Source organism: Patella vulgata, chromosome 6, assembly GCF_932274485.2.
Source record: "Patella vulgata chromosome 6, xgPatVulg1.2, whole genome shotgun sequence".
In the NCBI taxonomy this organism is placed as follows: domain Eukaryota; kingdom Metazoa; phylum Mollusca; class Gastropoda; family Patellidae; genus Patella; species Patella vulgata.
The window spans coordinates 36,875,785-36,902,555 of NC_065884.2; the positions used below are offsets into that span (position 1 = coordinate 36,875,785).

The 26,771-nt window shown below is 36.3% G+C and overlaps 1 protein-coding gene across 2 annotated transcripts in view; it reads right to left on the minus strand.

The window, feature by feature from the left end:
* The window catches only part of LOC130013154 (bromodomain-containing protein DDB_G0280777-like), a 229,994-nt gene that overhangs the window by 174,243 nt on the left and 28,980 nt on the right, over window positions 1-26,771 (minus strand). For both annotated transcript variants that reach the window (XM_056101790.1, XM_056101791.1), the window contains exons 4-6: window positions 11,790-11,973; window positions 5,170-5,303; window positions 2,906-2,992 (exon numbers count right to left, since the gene is read on the minus strand). In XM_056101790.1, coding sequence (XP_055957765.1) covers window positions 2,906-2,992; window positions 5,170-5,303; window positions 11,790-11,973 — 405 coding nt within the window. The remainder of the gene's footprint in view (window positions 1-2,905; window positions 2,993-5,169; window positions 5,304-11,789; window positions 11,974-26,771) is intronic.

Here is a 26,771-nt window from a genome sequence, read left to right on the forward strand (position 1 = left end):
ACCCGTTACTGACTTGGTTGTGATGCTGTGGTAACTTTGCTGTTTGACCCCGGGTATCATTTTACCCTTATAATGGTCAGTCTGTGCCTTACTTAGTCTAACAATCATTTGGAATAAATCGATGAATGTGAACTTCATTTCATTTTGTCATTTGTTTCTTCGTCAGTTTCATTAGGTGACTTTAATAACACTTAAAAATCAAATATCCCCTACTTTTTTTGAATAGTATATATCGTGAATGCAAACGTCATGGAGAGACTTGACAACCGAGCTAATAATCTTCAACCCAAATGTCTCGATACCATAACAAAACGACTCTTCACGATTTTCGGATCAATAATATTTTATTTAACTTTTCAAGCTCGACTTTCTTGATAAAACTGTCGAAATTGTCTGAATTTTTAGCAGGAGCTATAACCTGCGCTTGTGTTTTCAAGATTACAGACGCAGTACCATATTTTTACACTATTTGCGTACATGCGCTGGCCATTTTGTCCGGCCATTCTGTCCGGCAGTTTTGGTCCGATTTTCCCGAAATCCAAACTCAACCTTTATTACGGTGTAATGGTGATATAATGAAACGTTTTTTTAAATCAGATAATAATTGTGACCTTCAGAGGGACCACAAGCTAAAAAAGGCGATTTTTCGTAAAATCAGGAGCCATAATTCAGGAATTTACGATCCGATATGAGCAAATATCGAAAGGACCCAAGATCTTTTTTTAAAAAGGTGATTTTTTGTATAATACCGGGCCATAATTCAGGAAGTTACGATTCGATATGCGCAAATATCGAAAGGATTCAAGATTTTGTGGTTACTTACATGCATTTCAAGTTTCATCAAAATAGGATTAAAATTGAGACCTCTAAGGGTCAACAACCTTGATATATCATATTTTTACACCATTCGCGTACAAACGGCGGCCATTTATCCGGCAATTTTGGTCCGATTTTCACAAAATACAAACTCAACCTTCATTACGGTGTAATGGTGATATAATCAAACGTTTTTTTAAATTGGAAAATATTTGTGTCCACTAGAGGGACCACGAGCTAAACCAACGGCTGCCAGACAGGATACGCCCACATTTTGCAAGAGATGGATAGAGAACAAGCTAAAAACAATAACGATTTTTTGCACAATCAGGTCATAATCCAGAAAGTTATGGTCTGAAATGTGCAAATATCAAAAGGGACTGAGATTTTTGGAATAGAAAGATATGTTTTACGTTTCATCAAAATTGGATAAAAATTGTGACCTCTACAGAGTCCATAACCTTTGTTTAACATACTTATACACAATTTGCGTACAAAAAGAGGCCATGTTGTCGGGCAGTTTCATTTCGATTTTCCCGAAATTTCAATTCAACCTTCATTATGGTGGAATGGTGATTTAAAATCAGAAAAAAAATTGTGACCTCTAGAGAATACACAGCTAAAAATGCGATTTTTCGACCAATCAGGGACCATAATCCAGGAAGTTACGTTCGGATATGTATGATTATCAAAAGGAACCAAGATCTTTATGATAAAAACATATATTTAAAGTTTCATCCAAATCATATATAAATTGTGACCTCTACAGGCTCCACAACCTTGATATACCATATTTTTACACCATTCGCGTACAAGTGGCGGCATTTTGTCCGGCAGTTTTGGTCCGATTTTCACGAAATTCATACCAAACCTTTATTACGATTTCATATGCACGAAAATAGAAAGGAACCAAGATATTTGGGTTATAAACATGCATTTCAAATTTCATGAAAATCAGATGACAATTGTGACTTCCAAAGGGTCCACAACCCAGATACACAATATTTTGACACAATATTTACGAAATTCAAACTCAACCATCCTTAGGGTGTAACGATGATATATTCAAACGTTTTCTAAAATCGGATAAAAATTGTGACCTCTATGGGGTCCACAAGCTAAAAACATGGTTTTTCGCACAATCAGGGGCCATAAATCAGGAAGTTAGGGTTCAATATGCACGACCATCGAGATGAAACGAGATCTTTGGGTTATAAACTTACATTTATAATTTCAACAAAATCGGATAAAAATTGTGACCTCTATAGGGTCCACAACCTTGACATACCATATTTTTACGCTATTTGAGAACAAAGGGCGGCCATTTTGCCTGTCAGTTTTGGGCCGATTTCTACGAAATGCGAACTCAGGCGTCCTTAGGGTGTAACGGTGATATAAAAATACGATTTTTTAAATCGGATAAAAATTATGACCTCCATAGGGTCCACAAGCTAAAAACGTGATTTTTCGTACAATCAGGGGCCATAATTCAGGAAGTTACGGTCCGATATGCGCGAATATTGAAAGGCACCGAGATCTTTGGGTTATAAACTTACATTTCAAGTTTCAACAAAATCGGATAAAAATTGTGACCTCTATAGGGTCCACAAACTTGATATACCATATTTTTACGCTATTTGAGATTTTTCGTACAATCAGGGGCCATAATTCAGGAAGTTACGGTCCGATATGCGCGAATATTGAAAGGCACCGAGATCTTTGGGTTATAAACTTACATTTCAAGTTTCAACAAAATCGGATCAAAAATGGGACCTCTATAGGGTCCACAAACTTGATATACCATATTTTTACGCTATTTGAGAAGGAACTGCGGCCATTTTGTTTGTCAGTTTTGGGCCGATTTTCAAATAATTCGAACTCAGCCATCCTTAGGGTGTAACGGTTTTATACTAAAACGGTTTTTTAAATCGTGGTACGTGGTTTTCGTACAATCAAGGGCCATAATCCATGAAGTTATGACCTGTAGAGTGTCCACAAACAAATTGTGGACGGACAGGGGCGACGACAATATACGTTCACATGAAAATGTGGGCTTATAAAAACCATCTCATCACCCTGCAAATCTTACTTCTTAGATCTTCTTTTTTCTGCTCGCTCTTCTCTTTCTGTTTTCTTCTTCCTCTTAGACTTTTTGGAATGTTTAACATGTCTAGGTCTGCAACAAGGAAAAGAAGGAGTGGTCGTGTTAATAAGAATTACATTTTTTTACACAATTATGAAAATCAAGATAGTATTATTTATACTATGTTAATTTCTTAATGCATCTAACATTGAGTTACACTAAATGTAACATCAATATTTAGCTGAACTGATTTAGTCCATAATAATAAATGTTAATTACAGCAGTTTTAATATCAAAAGTGCACCACACATAAACAGCACCACACATAAACAGTAACACAAGACAAACCTACGGACATAACACAAAATACACCTTAACCAACAATGTATATAACAGATCAAGTGAATGGATCCGGAAGCTAGCTGTAAGCGTCTACTGCACTTGTATGCAAGAGCTAAAGCTGCCTATTGCAGGCATTTTTTCTAGCTTCAAATATTGTAAAGGAAGTTGACACTTTGTGTATACGAGGGCTAGCTGAACATTTCTAAACCTATTTTTCAATGGTTTCCATTTTTTTTTTTTTTACTACATACCGATAGTCCCTTCGAAGTGTACACACTTCTGCCAACGATGTTGCAAGGCCTGGAAATTTTCTTTAGCCACCCTAAAATAAGTTGTTCACAACTGAAATGATGTCATCATTACTAGGAAAATGACGACCGGCTAGGTTCTTTCTCATTTTGGGAAACCGGTGGAAGACTGACAGGGCCAAATCAGGCAAAAAAATTATCAGGATATGCTTCAAAACGGGTGTAATGGTGATATATATTCGAACGTCTTTTTTAAATCGGATAATAATTGTGACCTCTAGAGGGACCACAAGCTAAAAAGCGATTTTGCTTACAATCAGAGGCCATAATTCAGGAAGTTACGATCGATATGCGTGAATATTGAAAGGGACCAAGATCTCTGGGTTATAAACATGTATTTCAAGTTTCATCAAAATCAGATGAAAATTGTGACCTCAAGAATATTGTGACAGTATTTGCGAACAAAGTGCGGCCATTTTGTCTGTCAGTTTCAGTCCGATTTTTACGAAATTATAACTCAACCATCCTTAGGGAGTAACAGTGATATACTTAAAAGTCTTTTTAAATCGGATTAAAATTGTGACCTCTATGGGGCCCACAAGCTAAAAACGCAATTTTTCGTACAATCAGGGGCCATAATTCAGGAAGTTACAGTCCGATATGCGCGAATATTTAAAGGAACCGAGATCTTTGGGTTATAAACTTACGTTTCAAGTTTTATCAAATTCAGAAGAAAATTGTGACCTCTAGAGGGTCCACAACATTGATATACCATATTTTTACACTATTTGAGAACGGAGGATGGCTATTTTGTCTGTCAGTTTAAGTCGATTTTCACGAAATTCTAACTCCACCATCCTTAGGGTGTAACGGTTTTATACTAAAACGTTTTTTTAAATCGGATGAAAATTATGACCTCTATAGGGCCCACAATCTAAAAACACTATTTTTCGTACAATCAGGGGGCCATAATTCAGGAAGTTATGGTCCGATGAAATCTGTGGGTTATAATCATACATTTCAAGTTTAAATCAAATCGGATAAAAATTGTGACCTCTACAGTGTTCACAAGCTAAAAACGTGATTTTTCGTACAATCAGGGGCCATAATCCATTAAGTTACAGTCCGATACATGCCAATATCGAAAGAAACCGAGATCTTTGGGTGATAAACCTATATTTTAAGTTTCATTGAAATCGGATAAAAATTGTGACCTGTAGAGTGTTCACAAACAATTGTGGACGAACGGACGGGGGGGCGAGACAATATACGTCCACATGAAAATACAAACAATATTTTTATCCTATTTGAGAACGATGGGCGGCCATTTTGTCTGTCAGTTTTGGTCCGATTTTCACGAAATTCAAACTCAGCCATATTCTAACAGTTTTTTTAAATCGGATAAAAATTATGACCTCTATAGGGTCCACAAGCTAAAAATGCGATTTTTCGTACAATCAGGGGTCATAATCCATGAAGTTACGGTCCGATACATGCCAATATCGAAAGGAACAGAGATCTTAGTGAGATAAACCTATATTTCAAGTTTCGTTGAAATCGGATAAAAATTGTGACCTGTAGACTGTCCACAAATAATCGTGGACCTCCGGATGGACAGGAGCGACGACAATATACGTCCAGATGAAAATGTGGGCGTATAAAAACTGACTAAGATCTTACAATTTTTCTTTCTCTTTAGGATCTTTTGGTGAAGGATCTTCTTGGTAAAGTCTGGTACCATAGAAATACCAATAGGTGGCACCATTTAAATCATGACCTAATGGTTCAACTCTCATATTATCACCATCATGACCCTGATAATAATAATAATAATAATTATCAAGTATCATCACGTAATATTTAAAATTACTTTATTTTAAGGACAGGTTGCCAGGCAATGAAACATACGCCGACAGCAGCTAACTTGTCCGAGCTGTCAACAAGGGTTGTCGCATATTCATTCTTTTGTAGGTAATGGGTGCATTTAGAGACACCGATATCAATCTAATATAGATCAGATGATAAATTTTGTTGTCAGACCATTCACACGGTTCAACAAAGTGAAATAAGGACCTTAACTTTAGAAGTTATATTCGGAAATTGTTGAAATTTAATAGGCGTCTTCGTTCTACTGATTAAAATAATGCATATACATTTCATACAGATCGGGCGATAAATTTTGTCGATGGAGCATCAACAAAGTGAAACAAGGGCCATAACCTCTAGAAGTTATTAAAGGAAACTGCTGAAATTCAATAGGTTTCTTCGGTTTTTTTTTCTAATCTAAATAATGCATATAGATCTAATATAGATCGGATCATAACTTTTGTCGTCAGGGGTTTAACAAAGTGAAACAAGGGCCATAACTCTAGAAGTAATTAATGGAAATTGCTGAAATTCAATAAGTTTTATCATTTTACTACTTTAAATAATGCATATGAATTTAACACAAATTGGATGACAGCTTTAGTCGTTATGTCGATAGAGCGTTCACAAGGTTAAACAAGCCAACAGTGAGGCTGATGTCCCCCGCCGAAATAGGAAAATAATTAGAGGACACATATAAATTTATCACAAATTATCTTTTACAAAGTATTGAACAATCAAACAGTATATCTTTACTTATAGTCTAACAATCAAAGTAGGAGAGTTATTGTTTTCCAAAGTCTCGACCAATCAAATTGCGTATCGCTCTGCTTACCCTGAGCAGAAAATGCTCATTATCAAACTTAGTCAAGGTATTACTGTAATGAAACTATACACCAAGTTTCATCAATCTCACTTAATTAGAACTAAAGTTATCGTGTCCCAAAGCATCAACCAATCAAATTGCTTATCTCTGCTTACCCTAAGCGGAAAATGCTCATCTTCGAACTCCATCAAGGCATTGACCTAATCAACACATACACCAAGTTTGAACATTCTAGCTCAATTAGGAAGAGAGTTATCGTGCCCCAAAGTATCAACCAATCAAATTGCTGCTTACCCTGAGCAGAAAATGCTCATTATCAAACTTAGTCAAGGTATTACTGTCATGAAACTATACACCAAGTTTCATCAATCTCACTTAATTAGAACTAAAGTTATCGTGTCCCAAAGCATCAACCAATCAAATTGCTTATCTCTGCTTACCCTAAGCGGAAAATGCTCATCTTCGAACTCCATCAAGGCATTGACCTAATCAACACATACACCAAGTTTGAACATTCTAGCTCAATTAGGAAGAGAGTTATCGTGCCCCAAAGTATCAACCAATCAAATTGCTTATCTCTGCTTACCCTAAGCGGAAAATGCTCATCTTCGAACTCCATCAAGGCATTGACCTAATAAACACATACACCAAGTTTGAACATTCTAGCTCAATTAAAAGTTATCGTGTCCCAAAGCATCAACCAATCAAATTGCTTATCTCTGCTTACCCTAAGCGGAAAATGCTCATCTTCGAACTCCATCAAGGCATTGACCTAATCAACACATACACCAAGTTTGAACATTCTAGCCCAATTAGGAAGAGAGTTATCGTGTCCCAAAGCATCAACCAATCAAATTGCTTATCTCTGCTTACCCTAAGCGGAAAATGCTCATCTTCGAACTCCATCAAGGCATTGACCTAATAAACACATACACCAAGTTTGAACATTCTAGCTCAATTAGGAAGAGAGTTATTGTGTCCCAAAAAGTGTGACGGACAGACAGACAGACGGACGAACCCATTTTAATAGTCCCCTGCTTTCTTCGAAAGGCGGGGGACAACAAAGTGAAACAAAGACCATAACTCTAGAGAAATAATTAACAGAAATTGTTGAAATTCAATAGGCTTCTAGGTTTTACTAATTTTTATAATCTATGTGTATTTACTACAGATCGGATGATAACTTAAGATGTTAGAGAGTTCACAGCGTTCTACAAATTGAAACGAGCTAGAAGTAGTTATACATATATAAATGTCAAAAAGATGGCTAGCTTGTCAGCTTGTTCATTGCCGAAAATATTGATGTGGGAGGGGATCCATGCAAGGACTACCTCTCTTCCGTTATTCTTGATTGTTTGATTGATATCCCTAATTTGGTGGATTATGCCCTGTCTGCTTTTGGAATAATCTGATTCGATGGATTTGATGCTACTTAGGGAGTCTGATAGGATAACGGCTTTTTGGTGTGTTTGCGTGGCTAGCCATTCTATTGCAGTTTTAATGGCCATCAGTTCTGCGGTGTACACAGAACAATGTTCTGGTATCCTTTTCCTGATGTTTAGCTTTGCTTTGGGTATGAAAATGCTGTACCCTGTTAATCCCTGTGTATTATTTTTCGATCCATATGTATAGATTTTGAGATAGTCTGCCCATTTGGTGTCTATTAGTTCTAATGCTAGTGCTCTAGCCTCTATGGGATTAGCGTGTTTGTTTGTAACGTTAATTAGGTGCGTGTTGATGATTAGATCGCTTAGTTGCCAGGGTGGAGTGACGGGATAAGTTTTTGTTTCTATGATTGTTCCTTTTAAACCGTGCTTATTTAAGACATCGTTTGACATTTGCCCGAATGTCATGGGACGCGTATTTTTTCTATAGCCTATGCATTTGAATTGTTGGAGGCACTTATATGTCGGACATTTTTCTTTTAGCATTTGCAGTTTACCCCAGTACTTGAGTGACAGTTCCTCTCGCCTGAGATCGAGCGGGAGTTCTCCCATCTCTTGTAAAAGGGCAACTGTTTTGGTTCCTATTGCTGCTCTTGTTACTAGTCTTAATGCTTTACCTTGTATTATGTTCAATTTATTTAGTTGTGTATCACTTGCATTTGCATAAGCCAGACATCCGTAGTCGATTACCAAGCGGATGAGTGCTCTGTATATTAACATAAGAGTGCTTCTATTTGCGCCCCATTGCGTTCCTCTGATGTATTTCATTAAGTTGAGTGGTTTCCAAGAAAGTTTGGAGTCAGATATCATTCCTAAAAATTTGAATTCTATTTTTGAGCCGCTAAGATTTAAGTCTATTTTCCTGTTAGTGTCAGTCGGATGAAACATTATTGCTACTGTTTTCCCTTCTGAAATTTTGAAACCCCAGTTGTCTGCCCACTTTGAGATTTGTTTTAGGGTATATTGAAGCGATTGTTTGATTATACCTATGTTATTTAAGCTTTCCAGAACGAGCTGTCGTCAGCAAATAGTGCGGATTCTGTGCCCTTCCCCCCGTAGCTTGGGAGATCATTTATCATTATATTGAATAGTATTGGGCTGATAACGGATCCTTGCGGCGTTCCGTTTTCCATTTTGAATTTGTCACTTAAGCAATTACCTACGCGTACTCTGATATGCCTATCGTTCAGAAAGTCTTCAATCCATTTGTACTTTCGGCCTTTGATTTTCGCGTTATGGAGTTTGTGTAAAAGACCATCCACCCATACAAGGTCGATGGCCTTTGTTAAGTCAACAAAGATTGCGCAGAGGTATCAAGTACAATCACATATTTATATGGAATTACTTCTAGCCAAGTGTTGACATAAATAAGCATTGATGTAATAATGTACAATATAAAAATAAAACAATGGTAAACAAGCCAACAGTGAGGCTGATGTCCCCTGCCGAAATCCCCAAATAAATAGATGACACATATTAATTAATCTTACATCTATTTTTTTCAAAAGTATCAAGCAATCAAACTGATTATCAACTATACACTAAGTTTCATCACTCTCTATCAGATAGAATCAAAGTTATCTTGTCCCAAAGCAGGAAATTGCTTATCTCTGCTTAGCTTTAGCTCAATATGTTAATCATTGAACTCAGTCAAGACGAACATCTACATCAAGTTTAAACATTCTACCTCAATTAGAAGAAGAGTTTGACCAATCAAAATGCTTATTGCTCGTTAGCCTAAGCAGAAAATTCTCATCATCGAACTTAGTCAAGGTATTGATGTAATGAAACTATACACCAAGTTTCATCACTCTCACTTAATTAGAACTAAAGTTATCGTGTCCCAAAGCATCAACCAATCAAATTGCTTATCTCTGCTTACCCTAAGCCGAAAATGCTCATCATCGAACTCCATCAAGGCATTGACCTAATAAACACCTACACCAAGTTTGAACATTCTAGGTCAATTAGAAGGAGAGTTATTGTGTCCCAAAAAGTGTGACAGACAGACAGACAGACGAACCCATTTTAATAGTCCCCTGCTTTCTTCGAAAGGCGGGGGACAAATAAAACAATTAACAGATTAATCATACGATTGGCATGTTCACCAGACAGGCCATATTAACAGTTACTTTCTGTCTGTAAAAGTTTTACAAACAATAAGGGATTATAATAATTTAACATGTCATTAGCATTACATAACATTTCATCATTGGCTAGTCACCTTTCAATAGCACACCTATAATTAATGTTTTAAAGGAATGGAATAGTTATTGTCCTGAGAGTTTAAATAAATTCAATCTTAAGGGTTTCACTTTTAAAATAAATAATGCATTATCTTAAATATTCAAGATTTAAATTATACTATAACCTGCACGGTTATAATAACAATAACAATACATGTACTTTTTTTATCTAGCTGTGAATTCAAAGTAGTCACGTATACATGTTTGTTTAGTAATACTGGATATCTGGCCCCCAAATATTTCTTTTACTTCCACAAATTGCAGGCAGCTTCGACTTCCATTCTTCGGCCACTTTACCGTCCACATCTGCACGCTCGCCACTCATTGTACCCGACACAATATTATTTCTTTTACAAAAGGCGTTCAACCATACATTGGATGCTTTAATTTGTAGCAAATTTTAAGGCTTTTGCCTGTAATAAGGGTCCATTTATAGGGGCATTGCGAGTTCTACAATCCTGGAAAAAATTCCAGACCAAATCCTTAATGTCTTCATTACCTGTCGACCTTTTCGTGCGCTTCTTGTGAGGTGATGAATTATTTTCAAAATCGTCTAATATTTCTGCCTTTCTTCAAGAGAGAGAGAGAGAGAAATGGGGTTTAACGTCCACTCAACACAAACTAGGTCATTTCGGGACTAACATATGGTTTAATTTTCTTTCAATAATTCGCTTGTGCGTAGTGGTCTTTAGCTGTGGGAGGAAACCGGAGGACCCGGAGAAAACCCACGAGGTTGGACAGGCGACCCTACTCCTTGTCACGTACAACCGGGGATTCGAAACAACGCCAGTTGACTCAATGACAGGCCTTTCTTCAAGTGTCAAAACTTTTTGAGTAGGTGTAAGAACTTTACGAGGCGTAGTAATATTAGACATATCGATAAACAATGTCTTATCAATTCAGACTCTTTCTTATATATCATCATTGGCTTGGATATGAATAGAATATTGATTAATGGTTAAAATTATCAGCTTGGGGTGTGAGTAAACTTGTTAATTAGGGATAGTTAGTTCAAGCCAAGCGAGTAAATTGTGTCAAGATTAGTGACAGTTCAGTCTTGTTCGCTCAAGCGAGAAAATGATTCTCCGAGATTTACTATGATGTGCTCGCTTAATGGATGAAATAGCATGATCTGGGGCTAATATAGACGCCCGTTGCACGCGTTGAACAGGTGCGTGTTCAGAAGGGGTTAAATTACTTAAAAATCGCTCGGGGGGGATTTTTTGGTGCTCGTTAAAGCAAGTGTTCACTGATTAGGAGTGCACGCCCGAGCAAGTTCTACTGTATATACATTCAGAGTATTTTTTCTTAAGTACAATGTGGACATAAAGATAGGTTGCCAGGCAACGAAACATACGCCCACAGCAGCTATATCGTCCGGGCGGTCAACAAGGTCGTCTCATGACCTTAAACACTGTGTATAAATTTAAAGTCAATCGAACATTAACTTTAGCCTCTAGAGCGTCCACAAGATTTTTTAAAGTGATCAAGGGCCATAACTCTGGCAGTAATTATCGGAAATCGCTGAAAATCAATAAGCTTCTTCGTCTCATGACCTTAAACACTGTGTATAAATTTAAAGTCAATCGAACATTAACTTTGACCTTTAGAGCATCCGCAAGATTTTTTGAAGTGATCAAGGGCCATAACTCTGGCAGTAATTATCGAAAATCGCTGAAAATCAATAGGCTTCTTCATCTCACGACCTTAAACACTGTTTATAAATTTAAAGTCAATCGGATATTAACTTTAGCCTATAGAGCGTCCACAAGCAATTGTGGACGCTGGACCGTCGGACGGACGGGGGCGACAATAATATACGACCACATTTCAATGTGGGCGTATAAAAAGAATTTTACCAATTATAATCCTAATAAAAATACTTAGGTTAATTTAAAAATACTTAAATTCCCTCACCTTAAGTACCTCCATAACATCTTCAGCATCAAGCCGGAAATCACACAGATTGTGTAAAACTTCCACTTTGTCATGTAATGACAGTTCAAAATAGGTTTTATCAACCAGTGGGTTTGTTTTAATATGTCCTGCATCATGATGATGACGGAATAAATCTTTCATATATCTATCATAATCCACCACCCTGAAATAAATACAATCAGTGTTTCTGATTAACCAACATCAGATTCATAAGATAGGTTGCCAGGCAACGAAACATATGCCCACAGTAGCTAAATCGTCCAAGCAGTCAACATGAATTGTTGCACATTTTTACTTTTGTTGGTAATGAAAATCAATATACTTGTTCATCTCAAGACCTTAAGAGCCATTCCACGAGAAACCATGCAATATCAGGCAGATGTTCGAAGGTGGGGGTCGGCCGATTAAGTTCATACTCACAGGGTTTGGTCGACCCATCAAGCCTACTCCCAAGCCAAAATCGCCGATTTCAAAAATCAACCGTTTCCGAGATACATGCTGATTACGTTTTTCGGCTGATTTTTGTCATTTTTAGGCCAAATTTTAGCTATTTTTGTCGCACTACTACCGCTGTTGCATGACCCTGGCGAACTAGGTTTTGGGTGTTCGTGATAGTCGGGGTAATACCCTATCACATTATCATGGCCACCCGGTTCAAGTTCATTTTCCATAGGTGTCAGGAGACTACACAAGATACTTGTCTTGAGATACCTGAAATGTGCCCTATCTTCAGATCGCGATAACTCCACTGGAGCAGGGTTTGCGATAAAAATTAAAATCAATTTATTTGCAGCTTCACCAGTTCTAACAACATAAGAAACAAAATCTTTGTCAACTAAATTGCATAAGTATGAAAATTTGTGTCGAAAGTTACCAAAAACTTTAGTTTTGATTGGGATACATCGGCGGATTATTGAGGTACCCAATGGCCAATATATTGTACCCAATAATATTGTTATTCAAAGGGTAAGTATATCAACTCCGGCTTCCCTACAACCCGCTTTGCCTAAATATTCAGTCTCAGTGTGGTTTGGTATCCAGTCTACAAATCCAAGATGGCGTCTCCCAGTGAATATGGATTTTCGCAAATTCTCGATCTAGAATGTCGATCCTGATTATTTAAACATTTTTTTTTCTATGAAAAATGAAAAATTTCAATTCAAAATTTTGAAAAACAGTCGAGTTAGAGCAGATGAAAGTCGACAATTATGCAAAACAGACCCAATTTCCATGAAAATCGCCTATTTAGTCTTCACCGTGACCTTCAATCGCGAGGTCATCAGGGATACAATTTGAAGTTAACACGTTGCTCTATCGACAAACCATATCTCAATCGAAAATATTGAAAAACAAATGAGTTAGAGTTGGGATTTCAAAAATTTTCTTGTCCGACATTTTACCGAAAATAAAGGGGTATAACTCTTATCGTTATTTAAGCAGACGGATTCATACCACAATTAAAGATAGGTTGTCAGGCAACGAAACATACGCCCACAGCAGCTAAATCGTCCGGGCAGTCAACAAGAGTTGTCGCATATTTTTACTTTTTCTGGTAATGAAACATTTATAATACACTAAAATCTGATTAAGAGCAACAACTCAGAAAACCATTAAATTTGTTTGGTTTTTATAAAGTTCTGCCCTATGCTAACGTTTTGTATACAAAACTTTTAATACTGTATCATGGATTTAGCTGTTCCAAGTCATAAAAATTCATTGAAAATCAATATACTTGTTCGCCTCAAGATCTTAAACTCTGTGTATCAATCTGAAGTCAATCGGATATTAACTTTGGCCTCTAGAGCGTCCACAAGATTTTTCAAAGTGATCAAGGGCCATAACTTTGGCAGTAATTATCAGAATTCTTTGAAAATCAATAGGATTCTTCGCCTCAGGACCTCAAACACTGTGTATAAATTTAAAGTCAATGAGATATTAACTTTAGCCTTTAGAGCATCCACAAGGTTTTTTGAAGTGATCAAGGGCCACAACTCTGGCAGTAATTATCGAAAATCACTGAAAATGAATAGACTTCTTCGTCTCATGACCTTAAACACTGTGTATAAATTTAAAGTCGATCGGATATTAACTTTAAAACTCTAGAGCGTCCACAAGATTTTTCAAAGTGATCAAGGGCCATAACTCTGGCAGTAATTATTGTAAATTGCTGAAAATCAATAGGCTTCTTCGTCTCATGACCTTAAACACTGTGTATAAATTTAAAGTCAATCGGATATTAACTTTGGCCTCTAGAGCATCCACAAGATTTTTTGAAGTGATCAAGGGCCATAACTCTGGCAGTAATTATCGGAAATCGCTGAAAATCAATAGGCTTCTTTGTCTCATGACCTTAAACAGTGTCTATAAATTTAAAGTCAATCGGATATTAACTTTGGCCTCTAGAGCGTCCACAAGATTTTTTGAAGTGATCAAGGGCCATAACTCTGGCAGTAATTATCGGAAATTGCTGAAAATCAATAGGCTTCTTCGTCTCATGACCTTAAACACTGTGTATAAATTTAAAGTCAATCGGATATTAACTTTAGCCTCTAGAGCGTCCACAAGCAATTGTGGACGCCGGACGGACGGGGGCCACGACAATATACGACCACATTTCAATGTGGGCGTATAAAAATCACGTGTCAACAAAATATTCAAATCCGCACGTAATAAAAATTGGAACACCTCGCTATTTTTGCACGGCCACATTCTCGTGTGGATGTATATTGGTCGCCCGTCCGTCAACAATTTGTTTATGGGCACTCTACAGGTCACAATTTTTATCCATTTTTAACAAAACTTGAAATATAGGTTTATGTCCCTAAGAATTCGGCTCCTGTCGATATTGGTATGTATCGGACCGTAACTTCATGGACTATGGCCTCTGAACTTACGAAAAATCACGCCTTTAGCTTGTGGACACTGAACTTTCAGGTTACAATTTTTATCCGATTTTGATAAAAGGGAGCTTGGCTGTTTTGGGGTGTAGTCTGTCGTCATGTCCTCGTAAAAGTGACATTTATGCAACAGCGTTAAATGGGCTTTGCGGGGAATGATGCGGGGGAGATAACTCTGTTTAGGTTAAACAGAGGGCGCTCCTACACTGCCTAAAAGAGCATGGTTTGTCTGGTGACATTTGTAAGGTTTAAATTTCTAATTATTCACCCACCCTCCCACCCGCGGGATATACTGTACCCCATCTTTGGGAAGCCTAATATTTATGTAATTAAGCAATGTCAATATACCTCATTACATATTAGTGTTTTAAGTTTGTACCATAATATGTTGTTGTTAGATTATTATTATTATATATGTAATACTCCTTTTGTCATTTATTTGTAATAAATGGCCATTTCAATCTCAAACAGGATTATACATTTGTTACCGAAAGGAGCTTGGCTGTTTTGGGTGTAGTCCGTCGTCATGTCCTCGTAAAGGTACGTTTATAACCCAATGAACTCGGTTCCTTTCGATATTCTCGCATATCGGATCTTAACTTCCTGGATTGTGGCCCATGATTGTACAAAAAGTCGCGTTTTTAGCTTGTAGCCCCTCTAAGAGGTCACAATTTTTTTTTTCTATTTTTAAAAACGCTAATGATGGCGGAGTTCGAATTTCGTGGAAATCGGATCGAAACTGCCGGACAAAATGGCCGCTCCTTGTACGCAAATAGTGTAAAAGTATGTAATTCCAAGTTTGTGGACACCCTCGAGGTCACAATTTATATCTGATTTTCATGAGACTTAAAACAATTATATTCAGATCCCAAAGATCTCGGTCATTGTCGATATTCGCGCATATCGGACAGTAACTTCGTGGAATATGAACTCCGATTTTAAGAAAAATCGCGTTTTTAGCTTGAAGTTCCTCTTGAGGTCACAATTTTTATCCGATTTTAAAAACCGTTTCAATATATCACTGTTACGCCCTAATGACAACTAAGTTCAAATTTCATGAAAATCGGAGCGAAACCGTCGGACAAAATGGCCGCTCCTCATAAGCAAATAGTGTAAAAGTATGTAATTCCAAGATTGTGGACACTCTAGAAACACAATTTTTATCCGATTGTGATGAAACTTAAAATGTATGTTTATATCCCAAAGATCTCGGTTCCTTTCGATATTCGCGCATATCACATCATAGCTTCCTGAATTATGATCACTGAATATACAAAAAACACATTTTCTTCTTGTAGTCCCTCTTAATGTCACAATTTTTATTCGACTTGATGAAACTTTTATATTATATACTTTTATATCCCAAAGACCTTGGTTCCTTTTGATATTGTCGCATGTCGGACTGTAACATACATGATGATAGCCCCTGGTTGTACCGTTAACATATAACACATACAGTTTGTTTCGTAGTAAGCACTGCCTTACATAATAAGCAATTTTCGTGCGATAATCGAGATCGCGGGAATTTATATGTGGTGTCTTAAAAGAAGTAGTTTCATTACGGAAAATAAGTTAAAGGTTTAACAATAGACAGAGGTTTTGAAATTTATGATGACTGTCCATTGATTTGGGGTGTTATATACTATTAGGATAATATGTGACATCAAGTACTAGTTTCTACATGCTGTCGGTTGATATCAATGGATTAAACTTTCCGTCAATGGAGAAACCACCGAGGTAATCACGTAGATAAGGTTGATACTCATTATTGGATTGATGAAAAGTCCGACAAAAGAGAAGCAATGACTTCTGTTCAAGATTAGATTGGTGAATTTCCCGACAAAGGCAGACTAAGCAGGTAAACAACGTAGGTGTATAGACGGTATAATACGATAAATACACTGATCACGTAATTACCTAATCAATCCAGCCTATTATCAACAATTCTCGGGATGAGTGGTAGTTATGCATTCAGTTTACTATATTATTTTTGAAATTCTGAATATTATTCATCATACTTTGATGTCCATTTGGAAAATAGCATAGGACATGTCCGGAATATACGGGCGAAATTCCAATACTTAAGAAAATGAAATTCGACTCGAAAAGTGACGAATTTCGTAACTTTCGACACAAACTTTCATGCTGTTGAGGTTTAGTTGACAACGATTTTATTTTTTATGTTGTTAGAACAGGTCAAGCTGCAAATAAAACGATTTTCATTTTTATCGCAAACCCTGCTCCAGTGGAGTTATCGCATGACACCTACGGAAAGAGAGGTTGCATTGGGTGACCATTATAATATGGTAGGGTGAGACCTGGACTATAATCACCAACCAAAACTTAGTTCGCTATTGGTCGATTAACGGCTATAGTAATGCTACAAAAATGGTCGAAATTTGACCTGAAAATGACGAAAATAAGCCGAAAAACGTAATCGGGCTGTATCTCAGAAACGGTTGATTTCTAAAATCGAAGATTTCGGCTGGGGAGTAGGCTCGATGCGTCGACCAAACCCTGTAAATATGAACTCAATCGACCGACCCCCGCCTTCGAACCTTCTGCATGGTTTTCTCGTGGAATGGCTCTTAAACTCTGTGTATCAATCGAAATAATTAGATGTATATATCGTCGCTGCGCTTCCAAAATGCCGTATCTCGATTTTATTAATTTTTCAGAAGGTACAAAAAACTAAATAAAATTGTACTGAATGGATGAATCGAGTTGTTGTTTTGATATGTTATATTACATGGGTTATTGCTGATATCTGTGTATTTTAAAAATATGGGTTTATTCCCATAACGTTGTAATACGACTTACGATATTTTGATGACAATGTCTAACAAAGTTCCTCAAGATACGATGGATCGTATCTATTTTTCTGCTGAAAAGCTGGATATACGATGTTTTGTAAAACACATTTTGTTGGGGCTCCACAACTCTTTAATATACAGAGACGACACCTTTCCTCGCGAGACACCAGCAAAGTTCATGTTAAAAGATGATCATGTGTTTGCAGTATAAAGGAATGGATGGTCGTGTCAGTATTGTCCAGCGTAGGCCGGGGGGGGGGCACGATGGCTAAGTGGGTAAGACGCTGGCTCGCTAGCCAGGAGGTCGTGCACGTAAAAGATCCGTGGCAGTTGGAATATAAGAGTAGGTCGTAGTGCCGCTGCCCGGGTAAAATTTCCCTCATAGCACACTGTATGGCGTATGCCCGTCTTTATTAGCCCATTGCATTTCATTTTTGTCCAGCGTAGCCCCCCCACACACACACACACTGATCAGCAGTGAATATTCGCTAGGCCCCTACCGTCACTGATAAGGATGACATCTATGCGACTTAATGAGTCCCCAATATTAACTTTTTTCATCCGACAAATTAAATTCTAAAACATTTTTTTATGTATTAGAAAAGTAAATAAAGACGTTTGAAGTACTTGTAGGTAATTTTTTTTTCCTATTTAGCGTAAATGGGTATTAAAATGAGTAAAATGCACCATTCTGCCCGAACCAGTCACGTCGTATGTAAACAATGCACGCGCTATTGAGCCAATGATTGACGCCGTGTGATGTGATTGCACATGTTGAAGACAGTCACCTTTTACAGAGATATTAGAAGAATTTCGTAATTCTCTGTGAAACAGATTGCCCCCCCCCCCCTCGTCAGAGGAGCAAGTCTGACGGCCTGGCAAGAAATGATGGCTAGTCATTCGGATGGGACGTAAACCAAGGTCCATATACACACTGGCGTGCACGTAAAAGAACCCTTGACAAATTTCGAATTAAAAGTAGACCGTAGCCTAACAATTTTATTCATTTTATCATAAAACAGAAACAAAGGGGAGTTTTTGAGACCCTCCAATATAACAGTCACTGAGGGTTTAATTGAACGCATAATTTTTACCAAATATAACACATTAATACTTAATAATACTACATTCTGCAATATAAAACATATACATTTTTAAATAGAACAGTTTTTTTTTTTTTAAAAAAACTCTTATCATCAAATTACTTTAACTCATAACTGGTAAACGGGTTTTAAAATCCTGAACAAACTGGTTACTGGTCTACTTTAGATCACTACAGGAAATAACTTAATTTTCATGCGGTAAGTTATCATAAAAGGAATGATAATCCTTTGGTATAACAAATTTCAGCTGTTGTAAATGTTCAAACTTCTTCTTCTTGATAGGTAGTGAATCTGAGTGTAGATTAGGTACCTGATCCTGAGGAGTTGGTTCACCAATCTTAGCCCGTCTAGGCATACCAGAAAAATCATCACCGTAATTTAACTTATATTCGATTAATCCATCTTGGCGATATTTAATAACGCGTAGGTCTGTGACAACGGGATCACCAACTTTAGTTCCTGGTCTAATGGAGCTGTAATACTGTAGCTTTGAAAAATCTTTTAAAAAATCATGAGACACAAAGTCTACCCGGTATGGCATTAAACTCTAGCTTCTCTTATTTTATCAACATAATTCTGGGGTGAATAAATTGGTTTATTCTTGATTTTTCTTTCTATAACGCTATGAATCGAGTCACACTCCATCTGTGTATGACCGCGCTCCAGAACTTTTTGAACTATTGTTACATTTTTTTTAGTTGCTAGGCGTAACAGAGCTTGGGCTATTATAACATTTCGATTTTGGTATGAACAGCCGTCGCTGTAAATTATGACTTCTTTAATACGCTCGTCGATAACGCTTTCAAGATAATCTGATAGACATGATGCGAAGGAATTGGCACTGAGATCACCCTCACTCTCATACCAGAAGTAGCACTTGACATCTTTACTGGCGACATTAAAAATGGTATAATTGTGGCATCCTAATTCGGTTTTGTAATAAAGCGCACTAGCCTCCAGTTTTGGACACATCAGCAAAGATTGCAAATCTAATGTAAGAACAATAAGCGATTTATCTTGCAATGCCCTCTCTTTATCACGTTATTTCTCCTCTCTAGCAGATTGTTTTTTCTGGATATGTTTTGTATAAACCTCTTCAGAAACATTTTTAACTTCATAAGCCGTACAGATATCACATTGATCTTTTTTTGGTGAAAACAAAGATAAATTTAGCTGATCAAAAATCCTAAAGAATAATTTTCGACCGCAAGCAGCTTTGTTGTTAGTCTCACAGTATTCTTTGTAAACTTTATACAAATCAGCTCTGGTTGAAAAGATAGGTTCTAAGTACAGTTTAGTGCTGGATGACCGACAATAATGCGATGGTAATTTTGGAATGCAGTTAAGAAACGCCCTGGCGCTGTCGCCTTTGTCTTTTCCGTGAGTTGGTGGTTTCTGTTCTGGAGATTGAACAGGTATGCCGTTGTTGTTTACATCATCCAACCATTCATAAACCATTTTTTCCCCAATGCAAAGAGTGGATAAAAATGTCGATTTACATACAAGTAGGCGCTGGTCATTTACCTTTAAATAATATTTATATGTATTTTTTCTTCTACTGTCGCCGTTTGTTGTTCTCTCTTTAACGCCAGCACTGTCAACGAGTCCAGATACATACAGCTTTTTTTCTTTCCAGGCCATGTGCTCCCAGAATCCTTTAAATATATTTTCTCTCACTTCTTCAGTTAAGGTGTGACATTCCCTCTGTCCCTTCCTGCACGTATCTGTACACTGATTCGGTTTTAGAATTCTATCCTTCCTCTCATTACAGAATTTGTAGTGACCATCAACTTTTTTAAAACCTTTGTATTTCTTTCCTTCCATCCGCAAGCGTTTATTTTTAGTACTTTCCCATTCGATGCCTTTCTGTTTTGGTCGTTTTCCCCCAGGAACTTGCAAGTTTATTACAGGGGGTCTATCTAGCAAAGTATCACTGTCATCATTATCATCGTCTGTACTTGAATATTGTACCCAATCAGGATCTCGAACTGAGTCATCCACATCTAATTCATCCATTTCGGTTTCTGTACATTTGCTGATATCCATATCTGATTTTACATAATTATCTACGATAATATTCTGAAAAAACTCATCGTTTAAAATCTCTACATTAGGTTGATCTTCCTCTATCGTTTTATCTGATACTAAATTAGAAAATATGGAGTCTATCTCAATTTCTTGAATTTCCGACATACTTATTTCACCTAGATCATTTATTTCGCCTTTATCCACTAATCCACTTACGTTGCTATCAAGATGTGTGCGATAATTCATAATTTGTATGGCTGTCTTCAGGTTCTTTGGAGTTCTCAGCGATGACACGCTGTATCGAATTTGGTTTAGTGATATCAGTATCTTGTGGTAAAGTTGGATTATAGTTGTCAGTATTTTGTGGTATACACCTGGATTAGATTTGTCAGTATTAGTTTGTTTAAATATTTCAATATTAGTAGCTTTTGTCTGTTTATATTTGTCAGTATCAATTGGTTTACATATTTCAGTATTAGTTGCTTTTGTCTGTTTATATTTGTCAGTATTACTTGATTTAAATATTTCAGTATCTTTTGTCTGTTTATAGTTGGCTGTATTGGTTGATGTAGGGTTGTTAATATCAGTTGGTTTTGATGGTTTATTGTTGTCAAAATACACGTCTGGTACCTCGTTTAATGTGGATGACAGTATTTTAGTAGTAGGTTTTTAATTACTCTTTTCTCCACTTTGACCGGATTTAGATTGAATAGACATGTGTAGTAACATTCTCCCTCGGGAAAATGGTATAATTTTTGGCCTTTCACACATTTTATAGAAACCTTTTGATGATTCTACCATAAAATTTAAATTATCTGAAAAGAAAATGACGTTACGATTAATAAAGATAATTGAAGTCAAAATATGAAAGTAAAATATGTTCGTCTCAAAATGTCGTAAGTCGAAAAATTGCACCGATTAGGCAAACGTCTTCAAATTCCAAAATATCGTATCTCATAAAATTTTTCAACAAGGGGCATGTTTTAAACTATTAATGCTATAAATTAAATCAAAATGCATACTTATCATGCGGGACATCTTATTTGATCAGATAAATCGAAGTAACGTGGCTACGATCCACTAAGGGACGAATTTGTACAACTATTTGGCTTCTATGAACTCAATAACTTATGTATATTAATTTCCATGCGGTCAAATGACGTCATTTGCTGTACATATCATACAATAATACAAATAAACACTATCTTCATTCATCAAACTAATCTAATAATAAGAAATACTTACATTAAGTTACATAATAAACAAGTCTAAGATGTCCATCGTCTGCTTATGACCTTGATCTTATGACCTTGATCCCGAGATACAATGTTTTGAAGGACCCTTTTCGGAACCAATTGAAATACGAGGATTAGTCACAGGCAGTAAATCCCTATTTCTAATTGGACTAGATTTACCGCCTTTCGTGAACATGTGCATTGGGGTTTGTAGATCTAAAAATAGCACAAAAGTGATTTTGTCAAAAAACCGAGTTATGACGTTTTGAAAGCCCAGCGACGATATATATCTTATGATAACCATGGTCTCTTAATCATCCACAAGATTTTTCAAAGTGATCAAGGGCCATAACTCTGGCAGTAATTATCAGAAATCGTTGAAAATCAATAGGCTTCTTCGTCTCATGGTTTTAAACACTGTGTATAAATTTAAAGTCAATCGGATATTAACTTTGACCTCTAGAGCGTCCACAAGATTTTTTGACTTGATCAAGGGCCATAACTCTTAGACAAAATTAACAAAAATTGCTGAAATTCAATAGGATTCTTCATTTAAAAAATTTAAATAATGCATATAAATTTTATACAGATTGGATGATAAGTTTTGTCATTAGAGGTTTCACAGGGTTCTACAAAGTGAAAGGGTCACAACTCTTAGACATAATTAACAGAAATTGCTGAAATTCAATAGGATTCTTCGTTTCACTAATTTTAATAATGCATACAAATTTCATAAAGATTGGATGATAACTTTTATTCAACAAAGTGAAACAAGGGCCAATACGCTAGACCTAATTAACAAAAATTGCTTAAATTCAATAGGATTCTTCGTTTTACTCATTTAAATAATGCATATAAATATCATACAGATTGAATGATAACTTTTGTTGTTACAGCGTTCATGCGGTTCAACAAAGTGAAACAAGGGCCATAACTCTAGACATAATTAACGGAAATTGATTAAATTCAATAGGCTTCTTCGTTTCACTAATTTATAGGTTGCCCATCAATTTCATACAGATCGGATGAAAATTTTAGCAGTTAGAGCATTCACAAGGTGCAATAAAGTGAAACAAGAGCCATAACTCAAGTAGAAATTAACGGAAATTATTGGAATTAAATAGGATTCATCATCTCACTAATATAAACAACATATATCAATTTCAAAACAATCAGATGATAAATGTAGTCTGTAGAGTGTTCACAAGAAATTGTGGACGATGGACGGACCGACCGCCGTACAGACAGCGGCGACGACAAAATACGACCACATTTCCACGAGGCCATATAGTAAAAATTGCAAAGACAACTTTCATACACAGAACAAAACAACAATATATTACAAAATCGGATTATGATAGCTGCATGTACCGGAAAATAAATAACCAAATTTTAGCTTTAATTTGGCAAATTATTCTTAAATAGTAAGTGCAGGGGAACTGCACCACACAAAATTTACATAAAAACAAATACACGGACAGGACATCATACTCAGGAAAACACAAACATACAGACAATTCAAAAAAAGTGAATGGATCCGGGGGCTAGCCGTAAGCGTCCACTGCGCTGTACAGTACCGGGTCTGTAGTGACACAGACTTCACTCAAATTTGAAAACAATTAGGAATACAACCCAAAGAACCCATTGTGCAATGCCAGCATGAGTCATGATCTGCTATATGCTACACGAAATACAAAGTAAGCATATGTAGTAAAATTCAACTATACAAGTAACCACATCGGTGAAATGTATAAAAAAAGTAGTCTAAACTCTAAATTCAATCAAGAAACATTTCAGTATTCAATACATATATATAGGGTACATGTTTCATCCGTCACGAAAACAAAACTGAATACAATGAAGCAAATGGGAAATGTAGACTGTCTCGAAGGACAGCCGTCTGCTGACTGAGTTGCGACGTCATTTTGGGAATGACGTCATATCTTAGAATGTGATAAAAAATCACAATAATAAGGGCGATAATCCAGATTAAATAACGTTAAAAGCTTAAAAAACCATAAGTTTTAGCGACTAATCGGAATTATTAAGTTATGTAATTATACAATTTATAATATATTAATATAATACCCCACACAAGAAATACAAAACCGGTATGCTGAAGAAATCGTACTATATAAGTGTATTTATAAAGGCATAAAATATAGGGAGGTAATTCAGACAACGTTAGGTAACTACAGAAAATCTAAAATAAAATTTAAATTGGATCATTATCCAGTATGTAGTCTGTTATATACTTACAAGAAATGTCAAACTTGGTATGTTGAAGAAATGGAAGTTTTGAAATTTCTTTTAAAATGCCTAATTGTGTAGCGCCTTTGGCAGTGCATTTAAAGTAAAGAGATTTTATTCAGGAGAAAAATAGTTCTTTATTGTTACATATTGTCAAAAATCGTAATGCCTGTGAATAGAAAACATTATATAGCGTGGAATCTGGTATGTTACTATAGATTGACCGGTATACTACTATTTCAAAACCTAATTTGTCCGACATTAAAATTATTATTAATTATATTGATGTCCAGATCAAGAACAGATGCATTTATAGTACTGGAATTTTCTTTATTTAATATTAGTTCAGGAGGATATATTTCAGTTTTATATTTGTTGGAATTTCCATTATCATTGATAGGTGTTATGTCATCAATGTATCGGAAGGTATAGTTTAGACTTTTAGCTACTTTGTAATCTGTTTTTCTTTTATGGTCTTGAAAGTCGAATTCGTATTTATATAAATGTGCATTTGCCATAAATGGGGCGGGGTCAGTTCCCATTGCCAAACCAATGGTTTGTTGCATTATCTGATCCCCAACCTCAAATATGGCATTGTCAATGAGGAAATGTATGATATTTTGAAATTTTTCTTTATCAAAAACTACAGTGTCGGCATTGCGACATTTTATAATCCATTTAGCATCTTCTGCATAAATGGCTATCAAGTTTCTGCCTTTCCCGAAAGCTCCATTAAAGGCTTTATCTACAAACCAATCTAAATTATCTTTAAAGGAGCTAAGTCGCTAATATTTGGGACCTAGAAATTGACACAGATGGGTCGCAACACATACAATAAAGTAATATGAATGTATATAAATTGATTTACATTCAATCGTTTCTGTTTTTACTGTAATTTCTAATCAGTTAGGTTCGGCGAAATATGCCAGTATTCTCAATCGAATTTCAATCTCTAGCGTCTGGTTTTTCCAATCTACGCCGATAGTATTTATTGGACATGCTCTCCAGATAAGAATATAGTGTCACCGTTTGACATGACTTGTGGAATATGCCTAGCCTTTTTTTTTCGAGCCCCTTATTACGAATAGCGCTGAAACGCATTATGGTACACGATTCGTGTCCCAATTGTAAAATGTTTATTTTGTCTTAAATATTGGATATCAGAAGGTTATCTTTTCCCGGTAAGATCACAACATCAATGTTGATTTAAAGCGACAAATAAATCGAAGATTTTTGATGATATTGAGTTAGAGACTTAGCTACTTTAGGATCTGCATGTTGAAGCATAGTATACAAAGTAGAAAAATCGAACGTTTCTATTGTGTTTGCATTAATTTTTTTATTGATTTTTTCTAAAGTGTCTACTATAGGTTAATTTTTATCAATTATAAAAAAACTATTAATTCCAGTATAGCTACGAAGTGTTCTGCACCAAATGGCATGTTGGGTTTGGCATAATTTTAGCCCTTTGGTGATAGTCTTAGCTAATGGTTTCGTTTGGCAGATACTGGAGGATATTATATATCTGAATTTTACTGGGTTTTTATGGAATTTAGGTATAGAATAAATGTACGGTAGTGCATCTATTTTCACATTGTCTTTAATATCATTACTCCTGTTAAATGTATATTGGTTATGTAAAATATCTAGTTTAGTTAAATCCGTAATACATTTATAAGTGTCATTATGGGTATTGGGCCAAAGTCCAACTTCAGTAAGAATATTTCTAATAAAGGAAGCAGATAGTATTTAACACTGAGCGTATGTGGACCCTAGCTATATATAAATGAACATGATATTCATGAAAATAACAGAACACAATTTTTATGGGAAACAATCACTGGTTTTATTCTAAAAGCACGATGTTTCGACAAGTATTCTCTTATCGTTATCAAGCACAATGACATTTAGTAAACTTGTGTTTAATATATACTGAGCACCATGGAAAACGCATCACTTTTTTTCCCAAATATTTTATTACTAGGTGGTTTTGTATGAATAATATTATGCAATACTATGAACTATTGTTTCACACAATGCTCCCAAACGCAAAAAATATCAGCCCGTGTGCACAAAAAAAAATTGCACGAGATGCACGTGAAAAACCCAATATTCACGTGCAGCATTGTGTGTGAGCCCTTTAAAAGCAGGTTTTCAACTTAATGTGCAGTACATGAACTGTGAAATGTCAATCTGTCGTAATTTGTTGTTGGACATGTGAAGGAATCGAGCTAGAGATGCCGAGACTTACTGAAAATCAATGGAATGAAGCCATTGGAATGTCCCAGGCTGGCATGTCTACACGTGCTATTGCCAGACACTTCAATTGTCATCAGTCCACTATTTTAAGGTTGGTGGAACGTGTTCGAGTTACTGGATCAACACATGACCGTCAACGTCCTGGTCCACAACGCGTTACAACCCAGGCTCAAGATCGCTACATCCGGGTCACTCATCTGCGTGACAGATTCCGCCCAGCAACTCGAACAGGTGCAGCAGTCGTCGGAAGACAGGGACCAGTAAGTGCCAACACCGTAAGACGTCGTCTAAGAGAAGTAGGACTCCGTGCACGACGACCTTATGTTGGAGCTATCCTCAGGGATCATCACAGTCAGCGGCGTTTGATATGGGCTCA